The 24,983-nt window shown below is 41.1% G+C and overlaps 1 protein-coding gene across 2 annotated transcripts; it reads left to right on the top strand.

Annotated features, from left to right (window-relative positions):
* Positions 1-422: 422 nt before the first annotated feature.
* On the top strand, positions 423-22,917 carry KLHL24 (kelch like family member 24). 2 transcript variants are annotated; one of them, XM_088670723.1, is made up of 8 exons: positions 446-559; positions 5,747-5,929; positions 7,308-8,291; positions 9,731-9,915; positions 10,405-10,523; positions 11,052-11,240; positions 15,235-15,423; positions 16,434-22,917. In XM_088670723.1, the coding sequence occupies exons 3-8, from the start codon at positions 7,369-7,371 to the stop codon at positions 16,632-16,634; spliced, it is 1,806 nt and encodes a 601-aa protein (XP_088526849.1). In that variant the 5' UTR covers positions 446-559; positions 5,747-5,929; positions 7,308-7,368; the 3' UTR covers positions 16,635-22,917. The 2 variants fall into 2 exon arrangements, with proteins under 2 accessions (XP_034989210.1, XP_088526849.1); XM_035133319.3 differs by lacking the exon at positions 5,747-5,929 and having other exon boundaries at positions 423-559.
* The last annotated feature ends 2,066 nt before the right edge of the window (positions 22,918-24,983 follow it).

The following is a 24,983-nucleotide window of genomic DNA, read 5'->3' as shown; positions in this document are numbered from 1 at the left end:
ACTGCTTCAGGGTGCAGGGTTATTCATACATTTCTGCCAGGGCATCTCATACAGTTTACCATTTTATTTACATTTCTTGCCTCCCTTTCCTTCAAGGCGCTCAATGTGGTGTACTGTACATGGTTTTCCTTATTTTATCTTCACAGCAAGTGAAGTGACTTAAGGCCAGCCAAGTGAGCTTCATGGATGAGTGGGAATTTGAACCCTGGCCTCCCAGGTCCTAGCAAAGCAAGAGTACGGTACAGTAAATGCAGACCTACGGTAGCACTGAAGGCAAGAGGAAGAAAGTGCTCAGCTCTGCGCCTCTGGTGCAACGCGGCATTGCATCGCAAACCGTGAACTACATCTCCCAAGAACGTTTGCAGCCGGCCCGCCTCTCATTGGCCGGCACATCCGTGACATCATGTGTTTTGGCTCTGGGAGGTCACATGTTTCGGGGTCTCCTTTGTTTTGAGTTGAGCTCGAACTTGAAGCAGACAAAAAGAGAGAGCGCGAGAGCGGAGGAGACGCGGAGCCGTTGTGCGGCTCCTTCTGATCGGCAGAAAACTGTGATTGACAGGTAAATGGCTTGGCTAAACTCAGGAGGCCAAAAGTATAATTGGGGTCAGGTGGCCGGCGCAGGAGTTATTTCCTTTCGAAAAGCAGCATCAAGAGGCGCACAACCATAATAATACCTACAATTGTAATGGGTTCGAATGCAAGGCTCGTGGTAACTCCCGTACAGTAATAATTACAAACAGAAAATATGTCCTCCCTTAACATTTATGTTTTCACCCCACCCCAGTCCGGCTTTTCTAGGAAACTTCGTATGAAATGAATTTCAGCGAAGATTAAATTGCGTCTGGATTCTGCTATGGTGTTCTGTTTTTAGATCAGTTGTGTCAGGTTTGCAAGGGAGAGAAAATCCCGTTGATATTGCAATGTCTAGCCGTTGTTATGTTGGCAGGGCAGAGATAAGTTGCCCTGGCGCAATTTCCATTTTCCCCCTCCTGGCTAGTATTAAACACGCAGCGAAGCACAACGCCGTTAATACTGTCGAGCGCCTTGTTCGTGCGCAGAGAAAGGAAGTAGAGTTCAGCTGGAGGTGGAAAACAATGTGCGTGGCGACTGGCGGGGGGGGGGGGAGAGAGAGAGTTCGCCTCTTTCCTAGGTCGGTACTTAAAGGTAAAGGGACCCCTGACCATTAGGTCCAGTCGTGACCGACTCTGGGGTTGCGCGCTCATCTCGCATTATTGGCCGAGGGAGCCGGCGTATAGCTTCCAGGTCATGTGGCCAGCATGACAAAGCCGCTTCTGGCAAACCAGAGCAGCACACGGAAACGCCGTTTACCTTCCCGCTGTAGCGGTACCTATTTATCTACTTGCATTTTGACGTGCTTTCGAACTGCTAGGTTGGCAGGACTTAAGGTACTTAAGGTACTTAAGGTACTTAAGGACACGTAAATTCCGGATTTGCACTGCCATTGGGCGAGGGAGGGGAGCAATACTGCAAGTTCTTGATTTCGAATGGTAAAGTTGTCAGGCCTCTTGTTATATTAAGGTTTCGTGCTTCGACACCCAAGGATTACGAGTGGAACTCGATAAAGAATTTTTTTCTCTCCCTACTTTTTCCTCTTTCCTCTAAACAGTCCACCCAGTTGGACATCTACTCCGTAGATTGGCCAGGCACTTGTGTTTCAGGCCGGCACTAGAAAGCTGGATTGGTCAGAGAATGTTGACAGATCTGGATCAATCTCGCGAGCATCTGGAAAGTGTTCCATTCCTCCCCCCTCCTCTCTCTCTTTTTTTTTAACAATGTTCCTGCGTTTTGATATGGACGGTCACCCTGGTCTAAATTTGGTGGCTGTTTTATGCTTATGCGAATAGGCTGGTTCGTGCACTCCGTCTTCGCTTGCGCATCGTATTCCCGTTGGGGTGAATCCTAGTCACTGGAGCTCCGCTCCCCCCCCCCCCGCCCTTGAGGTACTTGGCAAAGAGGCTGCGTTGGCTGCAAGTTCCTCTGGACCAGACCACTTTTTCAGGAGGGGGGAGGAGGGAGGCCTCGCAAGGAGCCGTTGGAACACGCAGGCCTTTGTGAGGAAGTGGAAATGCTGCTCCGACGCTTTGGCTTAGACCCGAACCGCGAAGAAGCGTCGGGAGGCGGAGTCGCCTGAGGCCCAAAATATACAGTAATCGGGTCCGGGTGACCATCCCTTAGCGCGTTATGGTTGGTTCTCCGCTCCCTTCTTCGGGACAGCTGGAGGAGTGATTGGATCGCCGCACCAGCCGGAGAGAAGGGGGGGAGCGGTGGGAGAGTCGCGCTCTCTAATTGGACATAAAATGCGGGGGGCGAGGCTTGTCTTCCAGGGCTGTTCAGGGTGAAGGTGAACTGGAGGATGTGTTCGAGCGCGCGCCGGGCCGAGGCGTCGCTCGGGTTCGAGCCGAGGCCGCTTGTATAACGGCTCGAACCGGACGCTCACTGCAGGTTGACGCGAGAAGGCCGTTATTTTGCCTCAAGTGCTTTAAAGTGACGCCTGCCTTTCAGTCACGCGCCTGCTTTTACCCGGAGTTTTATTTCTCATATAACACACTTCGAATGTGACTTAAGTCAAATGAACACCTTTCCTCCTGCTCAGTTAGTGCTGGGCTCTTTACATGTTCTTCATAGGGCCCGTTGATGCCACAGCGAGTCTCGCAGCAAATCATACCTCTCTTCAGTACAATGGGAAATAATGAAACCCCAGAAGAATGACGAGTGTTAGTCATAGTGACATTTATTTTTGCAGACCAAACAAAACACAGCCCCCCCCCCCCCGTCCTTGTAAAGGGTGGAAGGAGACTTGTGTAATTTCGAGATGATCTGGAAAGGAAAGAGGAAAATGTTGCCAGGTACTTTGGCTCTGCTGTCTTTTTAAAAACAACAACAACAACATGTTTTAAGTAAGGGAATTATCTGGAAAGGAAACGAGGTGAACATTTGCAACTGGCTAATAAGTAGCATCATAATGTTGACTGACATACATTTCACTGGCGAGTTAAGCAGAATTATTAGTTGATCGTATCTGTCCAAAGAGAACATTTTATGGAACGTTAAGATTTCCTGGTAGTATTTACATTCTCAGATTTCAGCCCTGGGGTGGTGGGGCACACAGGGAGCAGAATAAGGTGAAGTGAGGGAGATACATAGGTAACATTAGGTGAACACAAGGAAATACAGTTAGGCATATTGGGTCTTAAGGAAGTCAATATCAGTGTCCTGTTTCTGCTATTTTACCTGATCTCAGGTTAATTATAAGAAAAAAATTATAACAGCATAAGTTACAATGCAGTCTCACCTACTCAGAACTGTTGGCAGGAAAGGTCAAGCTGCCTGATACACTGTATTTACAAAGAGCTAAGGAGATAGTAAAAAGACTGAACTGCAAACCATGACCTAAAACCTTACTTTAGCAAGTACTTACTTTTGGAATCACTTTGATGGCCTTAGGTGAACCATTCTTTTCTCATAAAGGTGCAAGAACAGCCCTGCTAGGTCAGGCCAGAGTCCCATCTAGTTCACTTCTCTGCTCTCACAGTGGTCTGCCATATGATTATGGGAAACCTACAAGCAAGACCTGAATGCTCTCTCCAGAGCCCTCTATCTGTAATATGAGAATAATCATACTTACCTATATTACTGATCTATTTTATTATTTACTCTCTATCTCACACTTTCTCCAGGGCAGCAAATACATCACAACAAAACAACTTTAAAAAAAACCCACAGATCATTCAACAGTGATCTCAGGGTTCTTGGGAACAGTGCTTTCAGCCATCAAATGACTGGGTAAACATGAATACTTTTTAAACTTCCTCCTAAAAGTCAGCAATGAGGGAGGGAGACACTCCTGCACAGAGGGGGCATTCCACAAACAAGGAACCACTTCTGAATTGACCCATCATGAGTCAATGCCAACCAGACAGCCTCCAGTGTTGGCACCTACCGTATATGCAAAGTGGTCCCCAGCAGCAACACCAGTTTCAAAGTGCAGTATACGAAAGGCAGATACAGTCACAGTAAAACAAAAAAAGTTATTATTAACCTAAAATACTGTAAAAGAGCCGGGAATATTTAAAAAGCAGTCCTAGAATGAAAGTACATTTAAAGGTGGCCCTATACTAAGAAGGTCTGGAACTAGATAGTTTTCAAAGTCTGCCAAAAAATAGGAGATGAAGAGGACAAATGTACATGTGCCTCTCTTGGGAGGTCATCCTAAATTAGGGTGCCGTAGCAAAAGAGGGCATATTTCTCATCGCCACCTGCTGCACGTCTGTTGATGGGAGGACAGAAGGAACAGTCACAGAGATATAATAAAGTTCTTGGAGAGGTTCACATGGGAGGAGATGATTCCCAAAAATACCCTAGGCCCCAGACACTTTGGGGATTTAATGAGAAAAACAAGTACCGGTACCTTAAATTGAGGCTGGAGGCAAACTGGCAACCAGTAAAACTGGCAGGTGAACTGTATGCGCTCCAGTCTATTGACCCCAGGGGAAACTTGCAACCATATTTTGCACCAATTGGAGTTTCCAAACTGTCTTCAAGGGTATCCCCAAGGAAAATGCATTACAGAAATCCCACTTGGAACTAACTAGCTCAGAAACAAACTTAACTAGGGCCAGACTCTGCTTCTCCAGAAGAAAGTACGACTGAAGAACTATCGGTAAATAAAAATATACTCCTATACACTACAGCTACCTGTATATATAAGAATACAGTGGTACCTCTACTTATGAATTTAATGTGTTCCGAACACACATTCGTAAGTTGAAAAAAAATTGTAAGTCGAATCCCATTGGGAGAAAAAAATTGTAAATAGAAGCAACCCTATCTAAAAATTCGTAAGTAGAAAAAAATCCTATCTAAACCGCATCCAAGATGGCGGACGGAGCTCCATTAGTAAGTAGAAACATTCGTAAGTAGAGGTACCACTGTACTCTAAACTGTGAACCTACTGCTTCAGGGGGAGTATGACCCCACACAAAACCATCTATACACTTCTTCCAGGTTGTTGTAAAGATTATTGATGTAGTAGATGTGAGGCACTTTGTTAATAGCTTAACTATTGAGTCTCTGAATCACATATTAAAGTTATTTAAGGTCTAGAATAACAATCAAATGGTTTTAAGATGACTTTTTATGTCTAGTATTAAATATGGGTGTAACTGGGCAAAAGCAATGAAATTGTAAGTGATATTTAAATAAAAGAGACAGCTTAAATGCTAGAAACTTATGTACGGTATATTTATCTAAGGTAGACAAGACTAAAGTGAGATAATAGCAAGAGTCATGCTTCTAGGAAACACACCTGGTAAATTCAGTCCGTTGATTTGTGCGAGATAATGCATGCATGCATAACTAATATATTCATATTGTTTCCATTTCACATGGCCTGGTCACATTGAAATGATACTTTATGAGTTTTGAGCTGAGAAAAGAACTTTTATTTTAGATACATTCAGAAAGCGCAGGAATGAATGTGAAATAAGGCAGAGCAGAGGGAAGGAAACTTTCTATCTTTCCCCTTGTTCTTCTCCATTTCGTAATCTTCCAATAATGACGGACCTCTAGTCATTGATGCAGTAATAATCTCACTTAACCTGGGAAATTTAAATTGCCTGATTTCTTGATTGCTGTGGTCTTTCACCTTTATTTTCCCTTAGGTCATGGCATTTTAAATTAAGGATTCATTTGCACAGTTGATCTCATGACAAATGCTTTTGCCCAGTTTCAGTTGGTGCACCAGTTGCGCTCATTCTTGGCACAGCCAGACCTGGCCTTGGTCCCGTGTGCACTAGTTACATCTCGACTGAAGTACTATAACATGCTCTGTGTGGAGCTGCCCTTGAAAACTACTCAGAAACTTAAATTGGTGCAGAATGCTGCTACTTAAAATCTTGACAGGGGCAAGGTGAGCAGAATCATGTAAACCTTTCATTATATCAGGTGCACTAGCTTCAACCTCAGTTCCAAATGCAACTCAAGGTGTTGCTTGAAACCTATTAAGGCCCTAAATAGCTTAAGACCAAGCTACTTGAATGACTTTCTCCTCTTACATGAATTTCCCCATTAGTTATGTTTGGCTGTTATGTCCCACTTGCACATGCTATTGCCTATTTCTGTGGTGGCATCTTGTATGTGGAACTCCATGCCCCATGATTTAGGTTATCTCTTTATTTATGTTCCACAGGCAACTGAAAAATTAGGGTGGTATCCAACTAACTTATGCTTGTGCAACAGAACTCCTGATGTTTGCTCCACTCTCTTCCTAAATTTGCTCCGGGGGTAGAAGAAAACCCAGAACAGATTTGGGGAGAGGGATTTGGTTTTACAAGTGTAAATTTTAGAAGCAGTTAGTTGGATATCATCCTTTATTTTTTTAAGCAAAGTTTTGACTGTAGACAAGTAAAAGCCAAGACAAGGAAGGTAGGAGCTAAAAATAAGGCTGCCCAAGAGAGATGCAGGTGTTTTCAGGGACCAAAAGGGTTAATACAAATACAGCCAGATCCTCCCTTTTGTCGTATACACCTGTTACCTCATCCTCCCAACTAGAGTTATGATCAAGTCTACTTGCAGCCAAGCAAACACTCCTCCACTGATTCTGTATCTTACACTGGGTCTGTGTTCATCTTAGTTCTTGGTGGATGAAGGGGAAGAGACTGGATCCATGGTATGATGTAGGAGGTTATCTAAAGCCCCAGGTGAAGTATTCAAGTAACTTGGCTGGTCAAGCTGCTTAATGGGTTTTTCAGGTGTGCTGGGGTTTTCTCTGGGGCCTCAAGCATCTTTATTGCATTATGTTCTCCCAGGATATTGAATATTCAGCCATAGGGGCCCCAGATTCTAAGCTTACATTTTAAAAGCAGTCTCTGGCCCTCCTAGAAAGAAAGCTCTGAAACAAAATGTGCAGATGCTCTTCAAAGAGATTCCTAACCTCCCTTGGTGGGCTAAGAGTGCTCTTTCCCTTGACTATGCTTTGATGGTTGTGGGAATGAGGTTGCAGTCAGCAAGCGTAGTGGTTGGTGAAGCTTTAGCCCCTTTCTCCTTCAAGGTCCTTCATGGTATAGGACTGAAAAGTTCAGTATGAAACATGAGCACGGCTGGTATCTGGGTGGCACTTCACTCATAAGGGCATGCAAATGTCCATGCAGCGTGTGTGACTCAGTGATGTTATATGCACGACCATCTTGGAGCCGGATGTTTAGAGAACCAAACCTAGTTACTATCATAATGTAATTGATGGCATTTGCAATTTGAACTAATGCTTTGGAATTATTTTTTCTCTTTAGCACCCAAAAGACGACACTCATCAGTATTTTCTCCATGGTATTATAAAGAGTTGATATAACAATGGTACTAATAATGTTGGGACGCAGATTGAACAGAGGGGAGAGCCGAGCTCAGGAATCCCCGGTCACGAAGCGTAAAGTTTTTGAAATGGACCCAAAGTCTTTATCGGGCCACGAGTTCTTTGATTTCTCTTCTGGCTCATCCCATGCTGAAAGCATACTGCAAATTTTCAATGAATTTCGTGACAGCCGCTTGTTCACAGATGTAATAATCTGTGTTGAAGGCAGGGAATTTCCTTGTCATCGAGCTGTTCTTTCAGCATGCAGCAGCTACTTCCGAGCTATGTTTTGCAACGATCACCGAGAAAGCAGGGAGATGTTGGTAGAAATCAATGGAATTTTTGCAGAAGCCATGGATTGTTTTTTACAATATGTATATACAGGCAAGGTTAAAATCACAACAGATAATGTGCAATACCTCTTTGAAACATCAAGTCTCTTCCAGATAAGTGTTCTGCGTGATGCTTGCGCTAAGTTCCTGGAAGAGCAACTGGATCCTTGCAACTGCCTAGGAATCCAGCGTTTTGCCGATACACATTCACTGAAAACACTCTTTACCAAATGCAGAAATTTTGCACTGCAGAATTTTGAGGATGTGGCCCAGCATGAAGAATTTCTTGAACTTGGAAAAGATGAACTCATTGATTATATTTGCAGCGATGAACTGGTAATTGGTAAAGAAGAAATGGTTTTTGAAGCCGTTATGCGCTGGGTTTATCGGGCTGTTGAACTCAGACGCTCAGTGCTACAGGAAATTCTCACACATGTAAGATTGCCCTTGTTACACCCCAACTACTTTGTTCAGACAGTGGAAGTCGACCAGTTGATCCAAAACTCCCCTGACTGCTATCAGCTGCTGCATGAAGCAAGACGATACCACGTACTTGGAAACGAAATGATGTCCCCAAGAACTAGGCCACGGAGGTGAGAGGGCTGGGTTGATTTTTGTTGTTGTTACATTCCTGAATAAATTCTTCATTATACTGATAGCTTTTATTTGAAACATTCAGTCTATTAAAAAACATTTAACCAATTGACCAGATAACATACTGTATTTTGTATTACCTCAGTAAAGATGTGATTTGCTTTTTATCTTTAGGCTTCTTTGTGTTGAAAAATTAAGGAACAACATGAGACAGAATGTGCGGGAGGGAGTACATCACTACCACACAAGAAATGTTAAACACATTTGAGTGCTTTATATTTCAGTTACTTCAGTTGTTATGTCTTGAAAGTTTCTGAAGGCTAGTTGTTTTTTTTACTGAAACAGAGAAACATGACACCCCCCTGAAAATGTGACTTACAGGGCAATCCTAACCATGTTGGGATTTGGGGAGGGCTCAATGGTAGAACATCTGCTTTGTATTTAGAAGGTCCTGGGTCCAGTCGCCAGGTAGGGCTGGAAGAGACCCCTGCTCTAAACACCGGAGTGCTGCTGCCATTCAGTACAGATAGTGCAGTACAGTCCTGCACACAAACCTCGGTTTGCGACCGCTTTGGTTTCCGACCACCGTGGACCCAGAAGTGTTTACATCCGGGTTCCGCAGCGCTCGGATGCGCAGAAGTGATCTGCGCAGCGCGCGCACACGCAGAAACGCTCTATCAGCGCTTCGTGCACGCGCAGAAGCGTGCCTTCAGCAAGCGACCGATTCGGGGCACGCCCGGCTCCGCGGAACTGATTGCGGTCGCAAACCGAGGTACCACTGTACAGTGAAACCTTGGTTCTCGAACTTAATCAGTTCCATAAGTCCATTCAACTCCTCAAAACCAAGGTGCTGTTTCCAATTGGCTGCAGGAGCTTCCTGCACTCAAGCAGAAGCCACATCAGACGTTCGGCTTCCAAAAAATGTTCGAACGCCGGGACACATTTTCGGCATTTGGGAGCCGATTTGTTCGTCAACTAAGCCATTTGACAACCAAGGTTCCACTGTACTAAATTAGATAGACTGGTCTCAGTCAGTGCAAGGCAGCTTCTTATGCCTACTCAGAATTAAGTCCAGTGGGGCTTCTCTGCAAGTAATTGGCTTCGAATTGCAGCTTTTTAAGCATGTCTGAATTTCTATAGTACGTGCCTATAGACTAGGGATAACTTTTCCTGCTTCATGTGAACTCTGGTCCATTAAAGCCTAGTACCAGTGGATTGGTTAGTCTTTAAGGTGCCACAACTTTGTTTTAGTAAACTTGTGGATTTATTTATTTTGGAAATTAAAAATATATATTTATGTTCTAAGAATACAAAAAAGTATTTACTACTTTGAATAAATTAAGGACAGATAAATTGACTTTTGTTTTTCATGTTTTCTTCAGATTCTGGTTTATTTATTAGGTTTTTCAATAAACTACTTTGGTTTTTTTGTTTCTAGGTCAACTGGCTATTCTGAAGTGATAGTTGTTGTTGGGGGCTGTGAAAGAGTTGGGGGATTTAATTTGCCCTATACAGAATGTTACGACCCCATGACAGGAGAGTGGAAATCACTGGCTAAATTACCAGAATTTACAAAGTCTGAGTATGCAGTTTGTGCTTTGAGGAATGACATCCTCGTTTCAGGTAAACAATTTATATTACACAAACAAGCACTGTAGTGAGAATACTATTATCATCAGTTTATGGAAGTATTGTGGGAAATGGAGAGGTGGACTTAGTGCTACTTTTGCACATTGTCAGAAGCACTGAAAAGTGAATGCACAAATTACTTAGGCACCCACTTTTGGATAGCATTCGAAGAGGTGACTTACATCACCACAGCTAAGTTATATGTGAAATGCACTTTACCACTAAGCACAAGTTTTCCCCAGCTAGGTAAACAGCATCCAAAGTGTAAACTACTCCAGAAAAAAGTACATTGGTGGAAAGAGGTATTGCTTTAATTGCTCAGTAGAAAAGAATTCTAGGAAGTGTTTTCATATATTGTTGTGAACTTTATTTTCAGAAATATACTTTTATCATGATATGGCATTGTCCACAACTGGGCACAATGGAGCCAACCCTTTGTTTAATAACAGCCAAATTCCTGTCTTTTCTTTTCTTTCAAATGAGGTGGAAGAATCAACAGCCGTGATGTGTGGATTTATAATTCTCAGCTTAACATTTGGATCAGAGTTGCCTCTCTAAATAAAGGGAGGTGGCGTCATAAGATGGCTGTTCTTCTTGGTAAAGTAAGAGATATTTGTTATTTTCTAATAACATGGTTGAAATGAACATCACATATCTAGAAATCAGACTGCATTCTCTCAATTAATTGCACCACTTTTAAAATTGAAGTGGATGTCAACTCAGTTCTGATTTTTAGTCTGTGCTATATAGAACTACACATTTTGCCAGTAAAAAAATAATAAAAGAAAATGGCCAAGGAAAATAGTTTATTTAGGAAGCCTCAGTTTTAAGCATGCACAATATGTGAGATTGTATATTATATTTACAGTGCACACAGTGTGGAAATTAAGGAAGGAGTCTTAATTTCCAATATCCATGCTTTTTGGTGTGTGTGAATTTGTAACTGCATTAACTTCCTTTTCTTAAACTGCAGGGGGGGAGGGATTGGTCCTAAAATACATAAATACATTTTCACAACTCAACAGGTCACAAATGAAAACATTGAGGCTTTGTGTAATGCCACATTTTGGTTTGCTAAAGTAGCCAGGCAATAAGCATATTCTGGCAACATTCTCTTTTTACTTTTAAAGGTATATGTGGTTGGAGGATACGACGGACAAAGCCGACTGAGCAGCGTAGAATGTTATGACTCATTTTCCAATCGATGGACAGAGGTAGCATCTCTTAAAGAAGCAGTGAGTTCTCCAGCAGTTACCAGCTGCGTGGGCAAACTGTTTGTGATAGGTGGAGGTCCTGATGACAACACATGCTCTGATAAGGTTGGGTAATTGTATTCACTTTCTTTTCTCTATTTTAGTAACATTCAAAATGAATAATATATAAAAATTACTAGTAATTAAAAACCAGCGAGAACCTACCATAACATGTTGCAAGATATTCCCAACTCCTGTTCTAGGCCAGGGGTTCCCAACAAAATTTTCTCGAGGACCCCTCATCGAGCCGCTATTGTGACAAGGACCCCCATTAATTCCTAATCCTAAAATTAAAAAGTGAGAGCCAAATTAAGTCTTTTTAGTTACAACAGAGTACTCCAGTTAGTTTAAATTTTCAGTTCTTAATGAGATGAGTTAAATCTGTCCTTTGAGTCCATTATTTCTGAAATATTAGGTTCCAAACTTGAAACTTTCACTCTGAAATCCGACTGCATGTCGAGCCGATTCCTATATTTGTTTTTCATGAAACACATGGAAGAAAATGCTTGCTCACACCGATATGTGGTTGCAAATGGAAGGATCTTTTTTCTCCAAGTTTCTTGTACTCCTTGCGTGCTGATGCCCAGAAGTCTGTAATTTTATCACTGATGAAAATGTTTTTCATCGTACCACAGCTGGACAGATCCACAAGTTGATCTTGCTCTTCTTTTTTTGTGTATTTCTTCACAGCTGAAGGGATTTCGAATCCATCTGTCGTCAGGGTCAGGTTCAGGGAAATACTCTCTAAAAGTGGTGGCTAGGCTGCGTAGATGCTCGGCTACATTGATCTTGATCTGGTCAGGCAAACTCTCCTCTGATGGCTCCAAGAATTGTTTTAAAGTAGAAAAGTTAGTTAGTTACTTGTTTTCTATCCTTGACGCCCAGATCTGACACTTTTTGACCATAGCACTAATCTTATCCTCAACTTTGAACATGTTTACATTTTTTCCTTGTAAACTCAAGTTTAACACATTCAAGTGTTCAAACACATCAGCTAAGTACGCAACTGAGCAAAGCCAAGAGAAGTTAGTGAGAAAATCCGCGTACTTTGTGTCAAGAAGGAAGAGACGAACCTCGTCTCTAAGTTCAAAAAATCTTGACAAGATCCTACCTCGAGAAAGCCATCTTACTTCCGTATGAATAAGAAGTTGCTCATGCTCACTGCCGATCTGTTTACACAACAAAGAAAATAATCTGGATTGCAGAGGTCGAGTTTTAATGTAGTTGATGATTTGAACTACTTCTTTAAGTATCTTTTGCAAGTCTACACAAATCCAGAGTGGACTCCCTGAGTGTCTTGCACACTTCCTTCTGGCAACTCCTGCAGCCCAACTGGTGCCAAATGTATTGCTCGGCTTTCCTTTGGACCACATCAGCGAGGCTGAAAAGGGGGTGTCTTATAATTTTGCAGCCCAGGACCTCCATATACACAAAGTGACCCCCAGGGAGGTCACTTTGGTGCAGAGGCACACTCCATTGCCTCTTGATACAAATGGATGCCAACCACAACAATTAATTATAATATTGCATTTTATTGTATTACACTTTGAATACTATGGAAGTAAAAGAAGCAAAGAAAAATACAATTAAGGAATTATACAGCATATCACAATTTCTACAACTGCAATAAAATTTACTAAGTGTTCCCCCAAGACCGTCAGCAATATTAAGGTGGTCCGTTGGCACATCGCCCCAAGGAATCCTGGGAATTGTAATTTGTTAAGGATGCTGGGAAATTGTAGCTCTGCTATGGGTAAACTAGAGCTCCCATAATTTTTTGGGGGGTGGGGGTTCGTGTTTTGAATCTGCTGTAAAGGTATGTATCATGTTTCACAATGGGCAAAATGCTTGTTTTTTGGGGGGAGTAATATCCATTTCCATTTGGTTTTTTTAAAAATGTTTTTAATACTGAAATATTGCACACAGTGATATTTCTGTAACAAAGGCTGCCAAGACCTCTTTATATATAAAAAAGAATTGTGGCCCGTATTAGTTAGTACAGTATGATGGGCGTTCCTTTTCCAATTGGATATTTTACATCAGGCTCCATGTCTTGGGCCTGACCTGATCCCACCCAGATCAAAGCTCCATCCCATTGACCCACACAGCCTGTTTGCTGTCACTTTCCTCGCTGGGCAACATTTGCTGGAACTGGGGGAGCTGGAGGCACGAGGGAAGTGGCTGGAGGAGGAGGGGGAGGTCCTGATTGTTCCTGCGTCTTTGTGTGTGTGTGGAGAGAGAGAGAGATGTGTCGTCGGCTTCTCTTCTCCTTTGGAGAGGCTCCTGAGTCGCAGGTGCGACGTGAGCTGCAGACAATGGGCGCTTTGAGAAAGGAGGCCGCGCTATGGGGGCGGGGAAGCGGCGTGCGCTTTGGGTCTGGCGATCTCCAAAAGCTACGGCGCAGGGCCGAGTCAGAAAAAAACTTTATAAAAAACCTTTGCATCCATTTAAACACCACCGCATTCCGTTGATTCAAGCTACAGGACCGTGACAGAACTATAACAGTGACAGAACGCTAACAGAACTCTTCCAACAGAGCAAAGCCTCTTCTCCCTCCTCCCTATGTCCCAGTGAGGGAGAGGGTGGCAGCGGCAGCGCGTTCGGGGGCCCTCCGATGTGGGCTTCAGCGCGCTCGGAGGCTCGGGGGCTCTCTTTCTCCACCGGAGCGCCGGCGCTCCGCAATGTAGCCTGCCCCAAGCCCCAAGGCCACGGCCGGGCGTCCTCGGCGCCGATCCGGTGCGGTCGCTGGGGGGGGGGGGTTCGGCTAACAACGCAGCAGCGGCTGCGGTTTGGGTTGCTTTTTACCGTTTGGGGGCTGATTTGGCGGCGCTGGCACGTTGGTTGAGTTTAGGAGCTCCACGCCAACGTGCCCGCCGCCATCTTGCCTCGCCGGAAGACCCCGTTGCGGACCCCTCCGGCATAGCTCGCGGACCCCTGGGGGTCCGCGGACCACCAGTTGGGAACCTAGGTTCTAGGCTCCAGCAAACCTGAAACAGAAGCCTCATAGTTCTGTTCTGTGTTTTGGGTGGGGAGCCTTCAGGAGGCATAAAAGGAAAATAGATACTTGTGGGGGGCAGGGGGTTAATATTTCTCCACCCTCCTAAAGCCTTTCTGTGCTGTGCTATATAGAGCTAAGGTATTCAGTTTGCAGGGTGGGCTTCCTTTCCTGAGCATTTTATTGCTTTATAGTGGGGAGGGATGTGGTTTTTTATTCCCCATCTCCTAAAACCTTGCTTTATAATATGTATTCCAACAACCCTAATCTCTATGTCCAGGCTTGTGTAAGCTAGGGGCTTGAACCACCACTCACTGCCAGTATTTCCATTGTTCCTGGAGACAAGGCAGCTCATAGTATGCAGTCCTTATCAGGCTGTTTGGCGTGGAGGTTATCTTCTCTTTTTTGTAATGTGTTAAATAATAATACCTAACAAGTCCCCTATGTCTGCAGAAATTGCTACATTGTTTGTGGGTGGCCCGATTTTACTGCCAAACTGATAGGCACAGAACCATCGAAGTTATTTTAGAGCCCTCACTGCCTTGCTTGGCATCTCTGGAGGGGGTTTTACTGCCTTCCATCCAAGCTTAGAGGAGAGTCTACCTTCAGGATAGACTGACAAAACACAAATGGTCAATAAGTGGCATGAGGTACTATGCATGTGTGCTGAGTCCTCTGCCTTTATTATTGTGTTGGGGAAATTTTTGATGCTTTGCAATGGGATAATATTTCATATTCCCCCGGGAATGGTGAAACCTCACTTTTGTTTGTGGGTTGCCCTGGCTTGTCTTCAAAGTGATTGGCCACGGAGCAACAGAATTTTACTATTATATAAAACGGTTGCATTACTAATGTTTTGCCCTGTGACATGAAGTCCTTATAGAGTCTCACTTGCTAATTGGGTTGGCATGAAAAGTTCTTTGATAATTTGCAATTACACAGTTGACTTGCTCAGCCATTTAAAGATATCATTCAATCAGTATTAACAACTCGGGGAAGCTGAAACCATGATATCAAGTTAGACTAGAAGAGCTTTGAAAGTAAAATGTGTTTGTTACTTTTCAGGTTCAGTCTTACGATCCTGATACTAATTCTTGGCTACTCCGTGCAACAATCCCCATTGCAAAGAGATGTATAACAGCTGTATCACTAAACAATCTCATCTATGTTGCGGGAGGGCTCACAAAGGCAATTTATTGTTATGATCCAGTTGAAGATTATTGGATGCATGTGCAGAATACATTCAGTCGACAGGTAACAACAAAGAACTAGCAAAGTTGCTCCTTTGTACATTGTATTTATCCAAATTTTAAACACATTGTGTTAGATCCAGATAAAAGCACATCTAATGAGGCTGACAAAAGCTAACTTTCTCATGAAAAGGCTATACCCTAAGAAGCAATGAAACAGGCTGGTGTTCATGTTAGCTTTCCAAACTTTTCATGTTGGTGAAACACTTTTTAGACATGCATCATTTCGCGACACAGTAATTCAGTTTTACTAGCAAACCAGCGGTTAAACTAACCCCTTTCCGGTTCTGGGAGGAGCCAACTTCAGCCAACACACTAACGTGTTGCAACAGTTTGGAAAGCTCTGGCCTACAACAGAAGGCCTAACACTTAGTAGAATTACACAAACCCTACTACTAGAAAACAGTTTATCATTTTGCTACAGTACTTTTGCCAACACATTTATAAAACCCATAAAGAAGCTTACTCGGAGGGTACCGGCCTCTGCTTATCCTATATTTTTACTCCTGATTTTCCTCTCATCTGTTTTGTGTAATATCTAACATCATTTTTGTCTGTTGTTTTGTAGTTTTCCATTCTTTCCAAAGTGTTCTTCTACCTAGTATTTAAGACAACTCACAGCTCTTCTGCTTGTACTCCTTTTCAAATGTTCCAGCATATTTCCTCATTTGCTGCCAGTTATCTATCTTAATTTTGTTTTCACATCATTCCTCTTTTCTTATATAGTACTGTGCATCCATTTTCTTAAACTTATCACTTACTTGATACTTATCTAGCCTTTTCCCAGCACAGTTGGCCAAGGATAGAATCCACTACAGATGTTCAACTATTGGGCCAAGATTAACAAAATGCTACAAAATTATTATGCTGCTCAAATCCAAGCCCAGACTGAGGAAATAGTTTATTGTAGCCTAGCACATCTATTTTAGGGTGCATCAGGATGAGAATAACATACTAATAATCACAGCTATAAATGTTTTAATTATCAATTTTCTTCATGTATTTGATGAACAGGAAAACTGTGGCATGTCTGTGTGTAATGGCAAAATCTACATCCTTGGTGGGAGGCGAGAAAATGGAGAAGCTACAGATACCATTCTTTGTTATGATCCTGCCACCAGCATCATCACAGGAGTAGCAGCAATGCCCAGGCCAGTCTCATACCATGGCTGTGTGACTATTCACAGATACAATGAAAAGCACTTTAAACTCTAAAAAAGAGGAGTCTGTAAATACAAACAAGTGGCATATTACAATCAGGATTTGAAAGCTGCCTTTTCCAAAGTATCATCTGGAAAGATACAAGATTGTACTTTTTCCTTCTACAATTTTGAAAGTGATTCCTATTGTAATTGTTAAATGTTTTCAATAACCACAATTCAGTCATTTTTCCCAGAGCAATCCTAACCCTTGATCTGTACTGCTGGTGGGGTAAAAGATGGGCTCCCTCTCTAGTGGGATCAGTTGGCACCGGGCTCTGCTGCCACAGTGTCCCCCATTGTGCCCACTGAAAGTGCAACAGAGCAACGCTAACACAGGCAGTGACTGCCATAAGAACCCAAAATGGGCAGGGTGGAACAGGGCAAGCAATGGAACTGCTAAATCCAAAGCAGATCCATTTCATGGCAAGGAACCTGATTTGGGCTTCTCGGCTACATCAGCAAGGAGCTAGTGGAGCAAGAATGTTGGAAACAACTATCCCTGCTCCCCCGCCCCCCCCCCAGCCCAAATGCAGATGTCACAGTGATCCTTCTGCTCTGTTCCACCCTGCTGTACCCTGGGCCCAGTTAGGATTGCTCTGTCCTAACATGTTCTGGTTTGAAAACTTATAAAACTGGCACTTATCAATTTATATTAGTAATTATATTAGTAATTAGAGCATGTTCACTTCTATGTTATCTGTAAAACAAAACACCTTGGATTTTGGGTGTATAGCAGTGCCTTTGGAAGTATTCATCCCTATTTTATATGAAGCATTATCTGCATATTTTCATACCTTATTTGTGGTAAGCACTGTTAACAACAGTGTGGGCATTAGAATTGGAATTCTGTCTGAAGATCTAAATAACTTCCAAATATTGCATTGGCCTTTGGTAACACGATAGACCCCTCATCAGTAAGCACTATATGTACAGGGACATTCAGTGAGGAAAGCACACACCAATCACACATGGTTATTTGAATATAATCATGGGATTGCTTTAAATCTTGCTTCTACACCAAGTCTGAGAAGCTATTGATTCTCCCTTGAGTGTTCAGAATTCCCACTTGAAAGCTATCTGAGCTCAAATCACAAGTATCCACTAGAAATGTTCTGTAGAACCTATGAAGATTTTCTCTGATTAAGATTAAATTTGTGCTCAGGTTCAGTATTGTTTACTGTTCTCAGATAGCAAGTCAATAGATCTTAGGGGTAGGGAGTTCTTGATTATGATAATACCTTTAGAACCAATAAGTTAAAAAAACCTGTTGATTAATACCGGTTTGTCTTAGTTTTATTTTTTTTAATGGAATAGGGCAGGCAATGCAGCTATTCTTGAAAATTTGGCAGAGATCCACACCTTGTGGTATGAATCATCATCTGAGTTACAATATTTTACTGTAGCACTCCTTAAACAGCATAAGTAAATTTGTTATACTTACTCATGTCTCCATGGAAGAACTCTGTTATACCTGGTCACTGAATTAGTAACTAAACATGTAATTGTCACTGCACTTAATTTATGCTGTATTTTGTTAATGATCAGTGGCCTGTGATAGACACAGCACAATAATAATTTGCTGCAAATGATAAATAACTGATGCAGCTACACAGAACTGACAAAATTAATTATGCAAACATGTCTAATACAAGAAAAGTCCATTATGTCATATTAAACTGTAATTTTAATTTGTACTTTTATGTCAGTTTCCTGAGCCTTACTTTGACAAGTTTCCTAACTCTAATATATGACAAAGTTTGTACTTAAAGTGTTTACGTTGCTCTGAATACTATTCTTTTTAGGACAGTGCATATGATGCTTATGTAAGCCAATCCATAGCCTCTCATTTTTATGCATTTCCATTTTACATTGTCCATCCAACGTATACTAGCTTTATGGGTCTGCAAGGTTTATTGTTTCTTAAACTGACATTTTAGTTTTATGTAAAAATAGATTGTGAAGCAGTGAATGAAACAATGGTCCTTGCAACTACTTAATCCGGCACATTCCAATGAATGCAATTATTAAGCAGTAAGTCTGAGTTTTGTGGCCTTAGTATCCCTTATTTAACACATCTGTTTTGTTAGGAGGTTGTTGAGCCAATATTTGTTTTCAAAAGAAGATATGGCTCAAATGACCCACTGAGTGCTTTCTCATATGTTATATGACTGTGTTGAGTCTTCCATGTTCTGACTATGGAAGCAACTACATAGTAGTATCATTGCCTGTGCTTCTATCATTGAGTAAATTGTGCTACTACTATTTTCTAGATTAAGCATCTTATATAGTGAATATTCAATATTAGCTGTATGAATGAGCAATACTATATCTTAACCAAAGATTGCATTTTTCTGATCAATATTTTTTCTTTAAAACATAAAAATTAATGCATAAAGTGTATATCACTTTGTATGTTTCTATAAAGAAAAAAAGGATGAAGTGGATCCTCATGCCATTATTCTTTTGAATGGGTATACATTTTAAAGAAGTAGTTCACAAGTGGCAGATATTAGACAATTTACTGGATGGTACCCAATACCAATATTTTCATGGCTACTCTTTTGGAGCCAACATTAAGCTTGGCTCCCATTGATATTGGGCCATGCACAGACTATGATGTCTGCATTTTTCCTTTGCTGATTTCTTTTTACTTTGGGTAACATCGCAATCACTGCAACCTTAGAACTTCAAGTTTAAACACACATATCTGGGAAAAGGCCCCATTTCTTTTGAATATACATGTATAGGATTGCACTGCAAATCATCTGTGTAACATCAATTATTTGAGACACTTTAATGATGCTAGTTTAAAAAATCTGTTTGTAGTTGCAAATAAATCAAACTGCTTTTAGCTTTTTGAAAACGGTACTTATGCATCTGCTTGTAGTTTGGCATATGTCAGAATAATATTTGCTTTATGCAGGAAATTAACCTTTACAAACTTTATATATAGTTTATTTTATCCTAATTTACTTGCATGCTCACTCTCCCTCCTTAGAGTTTACTTAAGTGGAATTCACATGGAAAAATTGATTAAGGGGGAAACAGCTGCATGTTTTACAGTGATTTGCATCCTTCAGCATGAATCTTTATGGAATATATTATTTCGCTTTAACTCACCTAAGTTCACTTTTGCTGTATACTGCGAGCTGGGTCCCTCTTTTTTGACTATCCTCTGGTCTGTGCTTTGATGCTGTGACATAGCTTAGCCTCCAGGAAACCTGATACTTTGCATCAGTGCCTTTTTTCTGGGGATACACAAGGGTACGCAGTACCGGCACATTTTTTTCCTAGAAGAAAAGCACTGCTCTGCATGTTTGTTTAGTCCCAAGCGAAAGGGGGGTGACTTCTGATATAAGGAATTACAGCCTTACTATACTAGCTGCAGACTTGATCCTCAACCTGTGCTTACTGTGCCTTAAACCTGATCCTGGTTGGGATCCAGCTGTGGACACAATAAGGCCTACCACTGCCTAATTCTGATTTAAACCACATTCATTTGTGGGATGGGCACACAAGTCATCTGTAAACCTCAGTAGTTTAATTGTATTTTTGTAGCCCCATCAAGGCTGCAGATTCTACCTCCTCAGTCATGCAATCTGGGTGCATATCCCATTCCTAGGAGAAAATACATTTGCTTTCACTTTTTCTTTCTCAACACTGCTTGCACTAGTATCTTGACTTTTGATATGCAGAAGTAAAATACTATGTCGGGTATTCAACTCCAAGTAGACACATTGTAATTAATGAACATGACTAAGTTAGGTCCGTTAATTTCAATAGGTTTATTCTGAGTTTGCTTATTTGAGTATCTTCCTAAAACTGGTGAAAATATTATAAAACAAAGAAAGCAGAATATTTTACATGATGAAGCGATCTCAGGAATCACATTTCATTTTCTAATTGAAATAAAATATACATCTAATCCAGTGATAACAAGTAGAAAGTTACTGATTTATATCCAAGTGTCCTAAAAAAGGAAATATTTGTGGAAAAGAATGAGATTTGGCAAACCAAAAGTTCTCATTCCTATGAATAAGAACCATTGCCAGATAACAATAAATATACTGTGCTACACTTTGCTTTTGTACTCGTGAATAACTGTACAGTCATTGTCAGGAAAGATGGCGATTAAATATGATCTAATGAAGCTCTGTTTTTTAAAAAAATGCTGTACATATATAATGTTTGTGTTTACAGTTCCTTCTGAATTGCACGTATAAAGTTGTGCCTGCTTTGTAAATACACTCAGCTTTTTATGGTTGTGAAGCACCATCCCAGATATACATTGGATTTCATCTTGAAGTTGTTGGTTTTGGGTTGTTGTTTTTTTACCATTTTAGAGGTCTTTTTTAGTTGATTAAAGTTTATACAGACAATTATCAGTAAATAGTGAACACATATAGTTAAAATTGCAATATATATTTGGGCAATAATGCTTTTTTAAAGATGAGCAATTTATTTACTTGACAAAATATATTTACAGTGCAAGCCTATAAGTATCTACGCAGAAGTAGGTCACTGAGTTCAATGGGGCTTACTCCTAGCTAAGCAGGTATAGGATTGCAGCCTTAGGTGTAGCTATAGCCCATTGTGAGAAAACAGTTGCTGAACATATAACATAGAATCATATATCTTGCAAAAGATACCTGTTCAGCAACATTTCCTGGACCCTTGTAAACAAACTTACTTCAAGAGCAATTCAAAAACTGACTTGTTAAAGCATAGAAAATGTTACCTGCACGCAAAATGAAGATACCTGTTTGCATTTGGTGAGCTCAATAAATATTCACAGTGGTTTCAAAAAGTGAAATGTATTCATATTTGGTCACTGAGTTGTGCTTGCTGCAATTTTTTTTTATCTTTCCCAAGATTGTATATTAACATTGCCAGTTGCATGAAAGAAGTAGTGAAGGAATGGGTGTTAACAATTTTGATACTGAAATGAAACATTTGTTAAGGATTTCGTTTTGAAAGAAGTGAGTTTTCTACCTGTACTTCCATTTCTCTAAAACTAGCAGTCTGGGAAATAACTTTGATTTTATTATTGCAATCTAATTCTTAGAAAAACGGCATTGTTTCAATCTGCTTCTTTAAAAATATTGCACCCAAAATTTGAGATGAGTGCCTTCTAGACTTGCCTCCTTGGCAAGTCTAGTACATTCTGTTTAACATAATACCCTGTACACCGCAGGAAGGCAGAATCCAGACTTGTGAGATGTACTGTACTTTACTAGACCATCAAGATCCTTGATACAAGATACAGTACAAGATACAGTAATAGTTTGGAATGGGGATAGTTTGAGAGATGTACACCTAGAATTAAGGAACAGGGCATCTTAAACACATGCTCAGCCCCATAATTTATTCTCAGTACTGAACTCACTGTTTTTTCACAGAAAATTCTATGCCCCGTTTCCTCTAAAGCTTTCTTATTCTTGACAGTCCAATTTTGAAAGAGTGAAAAGCCTTTTACGTTGGCGTTATTACTATTGAAAAGCAGAAATCCTTGCTGATATACTGTAAATAGTCAAGAGATCCTGATCTATTTCCATATCCATCCAGATACTCTGTCACTTTTAAGCACCCTGAAAAGGTTGCTTTTGCAAGATTTTCAGATTTAGCAGTTTGACGGGTATACAATGAGTTAACTTAGTACGTTTCAAATCAAATTCTTACATGAGATTTGTCCTCCTAATATAATTGAAAAGTATGTTGCTTAATATTTTTCTTACCAATGAAAAACTCAAATAGGCCAACATTCCTTTTCAGTTCAGTTACAGCGCTTTCTGAATACAGTAATTATGTCAGTACTGCAGGATAAATGGCAGCTAAACATATAAAACTCATCATGTGAAATCTTACAGTTGTAACTCAAGGATTTCATCTAGTGACAGCAGTTTTAACAATTATCATTCATTTATATGCTTTATGAATGCATTGCCCTACCTAAGTCTGTTCTCAGAACTATGTTAACACTTAGTTTGTATTGTTGTAATGCTCAAATGATTCAGACAATATTTTAATGTTTTGTGTATGTATTTATAGGTATGTGTGATTTCTTTTTGTAATCATTTTAGAATATTAAAGATGGTTATTTAGAAATTATACATTTGAAGCTACTGTGTAATGATATGTAGCAGTATTTAAGTGTGTGTGAAAAGCATGTGATTTTAGCTTATTTTGTATAATTAATCCAAAGAATAGAGAATCTGTATGTTTGTAAACAAATCTATTCTTGGTGTAATCTTTGCCAAAAAAATCAAATTCTGAATAAATATTGCTAATTTGCATAATTTTGGTTTGCCTCTTTTCTTGCTTTTTTTTCTCATTGAGAATTTTGCCCTACCAGAGTTTGGAAAACACAGGTTTGTAAAGATTGGCCATATTATTCCCATGCTTATATACTCTGAATAAACCTCCTTTGTTTTTCACTGCCACGTGTATGTTGGTTTCTCACTTCTTGCAGATGGAAATATTTATTTTCCCTGTGCTCAGAAACAGCGTTTACTATTGCTGGGAAGATGCCATTTTACACAGCAAGCGCTGCTATTTTCTGAGTTTTATGTCATGCTGGCTCAGACCAAGTCTTGGTCTGTTTCCAGCCATGGGCATTCACAAGCCAGAATATACTTAAAGATGAAAATTCAGATTCTGCAAAAGATTCAGTACAAGGCTATATGCTACTGAGCTTATATAATTGTGCTTATAACTGCATCTGTCAGCATGAAAATCTCCATTATTCAAAGTATGGGTGTCCAGTTGGCAAGTTCCTTGCATACTTGTAACTCAGTAAAAGATCACAGCCTTGGCACTATAGGACCCTTTATGCACACAATTTTAACTAGCTGAGACTAGTTTATAATACTTTGGTGTGCTGCTCCTTATTCAGTGTGGAGCTGCAAATAGGAACTAGGATATGAAAAATATTGTGTGCTGAAATAAGTTCAGAACCACCTCAAATCATGTCACTGGTGCCTACTTCACTATATCTACCACCTTATCAAGTTCAACATTGCAGATAACTTGGTTGTTATAATTCCTCCTCTAAACACTACCAATATAATTTTTGAACTCAGAGATCCGGAATGGTGGTCAACCAAAATTCTTCTCCCAGGTAGCAATTTCCGCAACAAGCTTTCAATCAACCTGTTGTTGTTGTTTAGTCATTTAGTCGTGTCCGACTCTTCGTGACCCCATGGACCATAGCACGCCAGGCACTCCTGTCTTGCACTGCCTCCCGCAGTTTGGTCAAACTCATGTTCGTAGCCTCGAGAACACTGTCCAACCATCTCGTCCTCTGTCGTCCCCTTCTCCTAGTGCCCTCAATCTTTCCCAACATCAGGGTCTTTTCCAAGGATTCTTCTCTTCTCATGAGGTGGCCAAAGTATTGGAGCCTCAGCTTCACGATCTGTCCTTCCAGGGAGCACTCAGGGCTGATTTCCTTCAGAATGGATAGGTTTGATCTTCTTGCAGTCCATGGGACTCTCAAGAGTCTCCTCCAGCACCATAATTCAAAAGCATCAATTCTTCGGCGATCAACCTACACACTCTGAATTATCACTGGGGGGGGAAGATAGACCCTGTTCCCTAGACTATTAACAGCTAAGCTTCAAAAATGCCACCCATTTTCACTACTGTTTGTGCACTTAGACCTACTGGTGAACATGATTAGCAACAGGACTGACAGCGAAATTACTTGTAACCATGGCCATAGCCAAAGGGGGCAGGGAGGGGCAGCTGCCCCCCCTAGATCAAGTAAAACAGTAGAAATACTTAACTGACTGACCAATCACGATGGTTCTGGCCCCCTAACAAAACTTTTGGGCCCCCAACAAAGTCCTGCCCCCATAACAAAAATCCTGTCTACACCCATGCTTATAACTAGAGTTATCAACAACAGCAAAGCCCATTAAATATCAACATGTTCACAGAGAACACTGCCCTATTTATATCCAACCTGAATAATTAGATCCCCATGTTAATGTTGTTAATGAAGAGCTTTGGGAACTTGCGAAAGAGTTTGGGATCCACTGCTGTACTGCATCATTTATCTCAGGAAAGGATTCGTCAAGCCTGGAAAAAAGGTGGGCAGCAGATACGTGAAGACGAGGAGTTCCCCCCTCTTCTTTCTTTTGGACTCGCTGTTCGTGAGAGATCAGCGGAGAGATCTGGTCCTTTCCGGTTGCATGTGAGCAACCCACTGCCCAAGATCACAGCTTAACGAGCCGTTCCAAAACCGACCATTACATTGGTTCCAGGTTCATTTTAAATTTAGCCCGATTTGCGGGGGTTGGGGGGGTGTTGCTCTATAACTGACCAGCTTCCCAAATTCTAACCCCTAAGATTGCAAACTAGCAGT

The sequence above is a fragment of the Zootoca vivipara genome, chromosome 5 (genome assembly GCF_965207765.1).
Source record: "Zootoca vivipara chromosome 5, rZooViv2.hap1.1, whole genome shotgun sequence".
NCBI classification, from domain to species: Eukaryota; Metazoa; Chordata; class Lepidosauria; order Squamata; family Lacertidae; genus Zootoca; species Zootoca vivipara.
Note: the sequence above shows the minus strand (reverse complement) of the source record. Positions and strands in the feature narration are given on the sequence as shown.

Excerpts from the sequence above, each read along its gene's own strand:
- KLHL24 (XM_035133319.3), top strand. The coding sequence starts at position 7,369 with ATGGTACTAATAATGTTGGGACGCAGATTGAACAGAGGGGAGAGCCGA. Across the intron at positions 9,916-10,404 it reads GAATGACATCCTCGTTTCAG|GTGGAAGAATCAACAGCCGT; the intron begins GTAAACAATTTA and ends CTTTCAAATGAG. Across the intron at positions 11,241-15,234 it reads ACAACACATGCTCTGATAAG|GTTCAGTCTTACGATCCTGA; the intron begins GTTGGGTAATTG and ends GTTACTTTTCAG.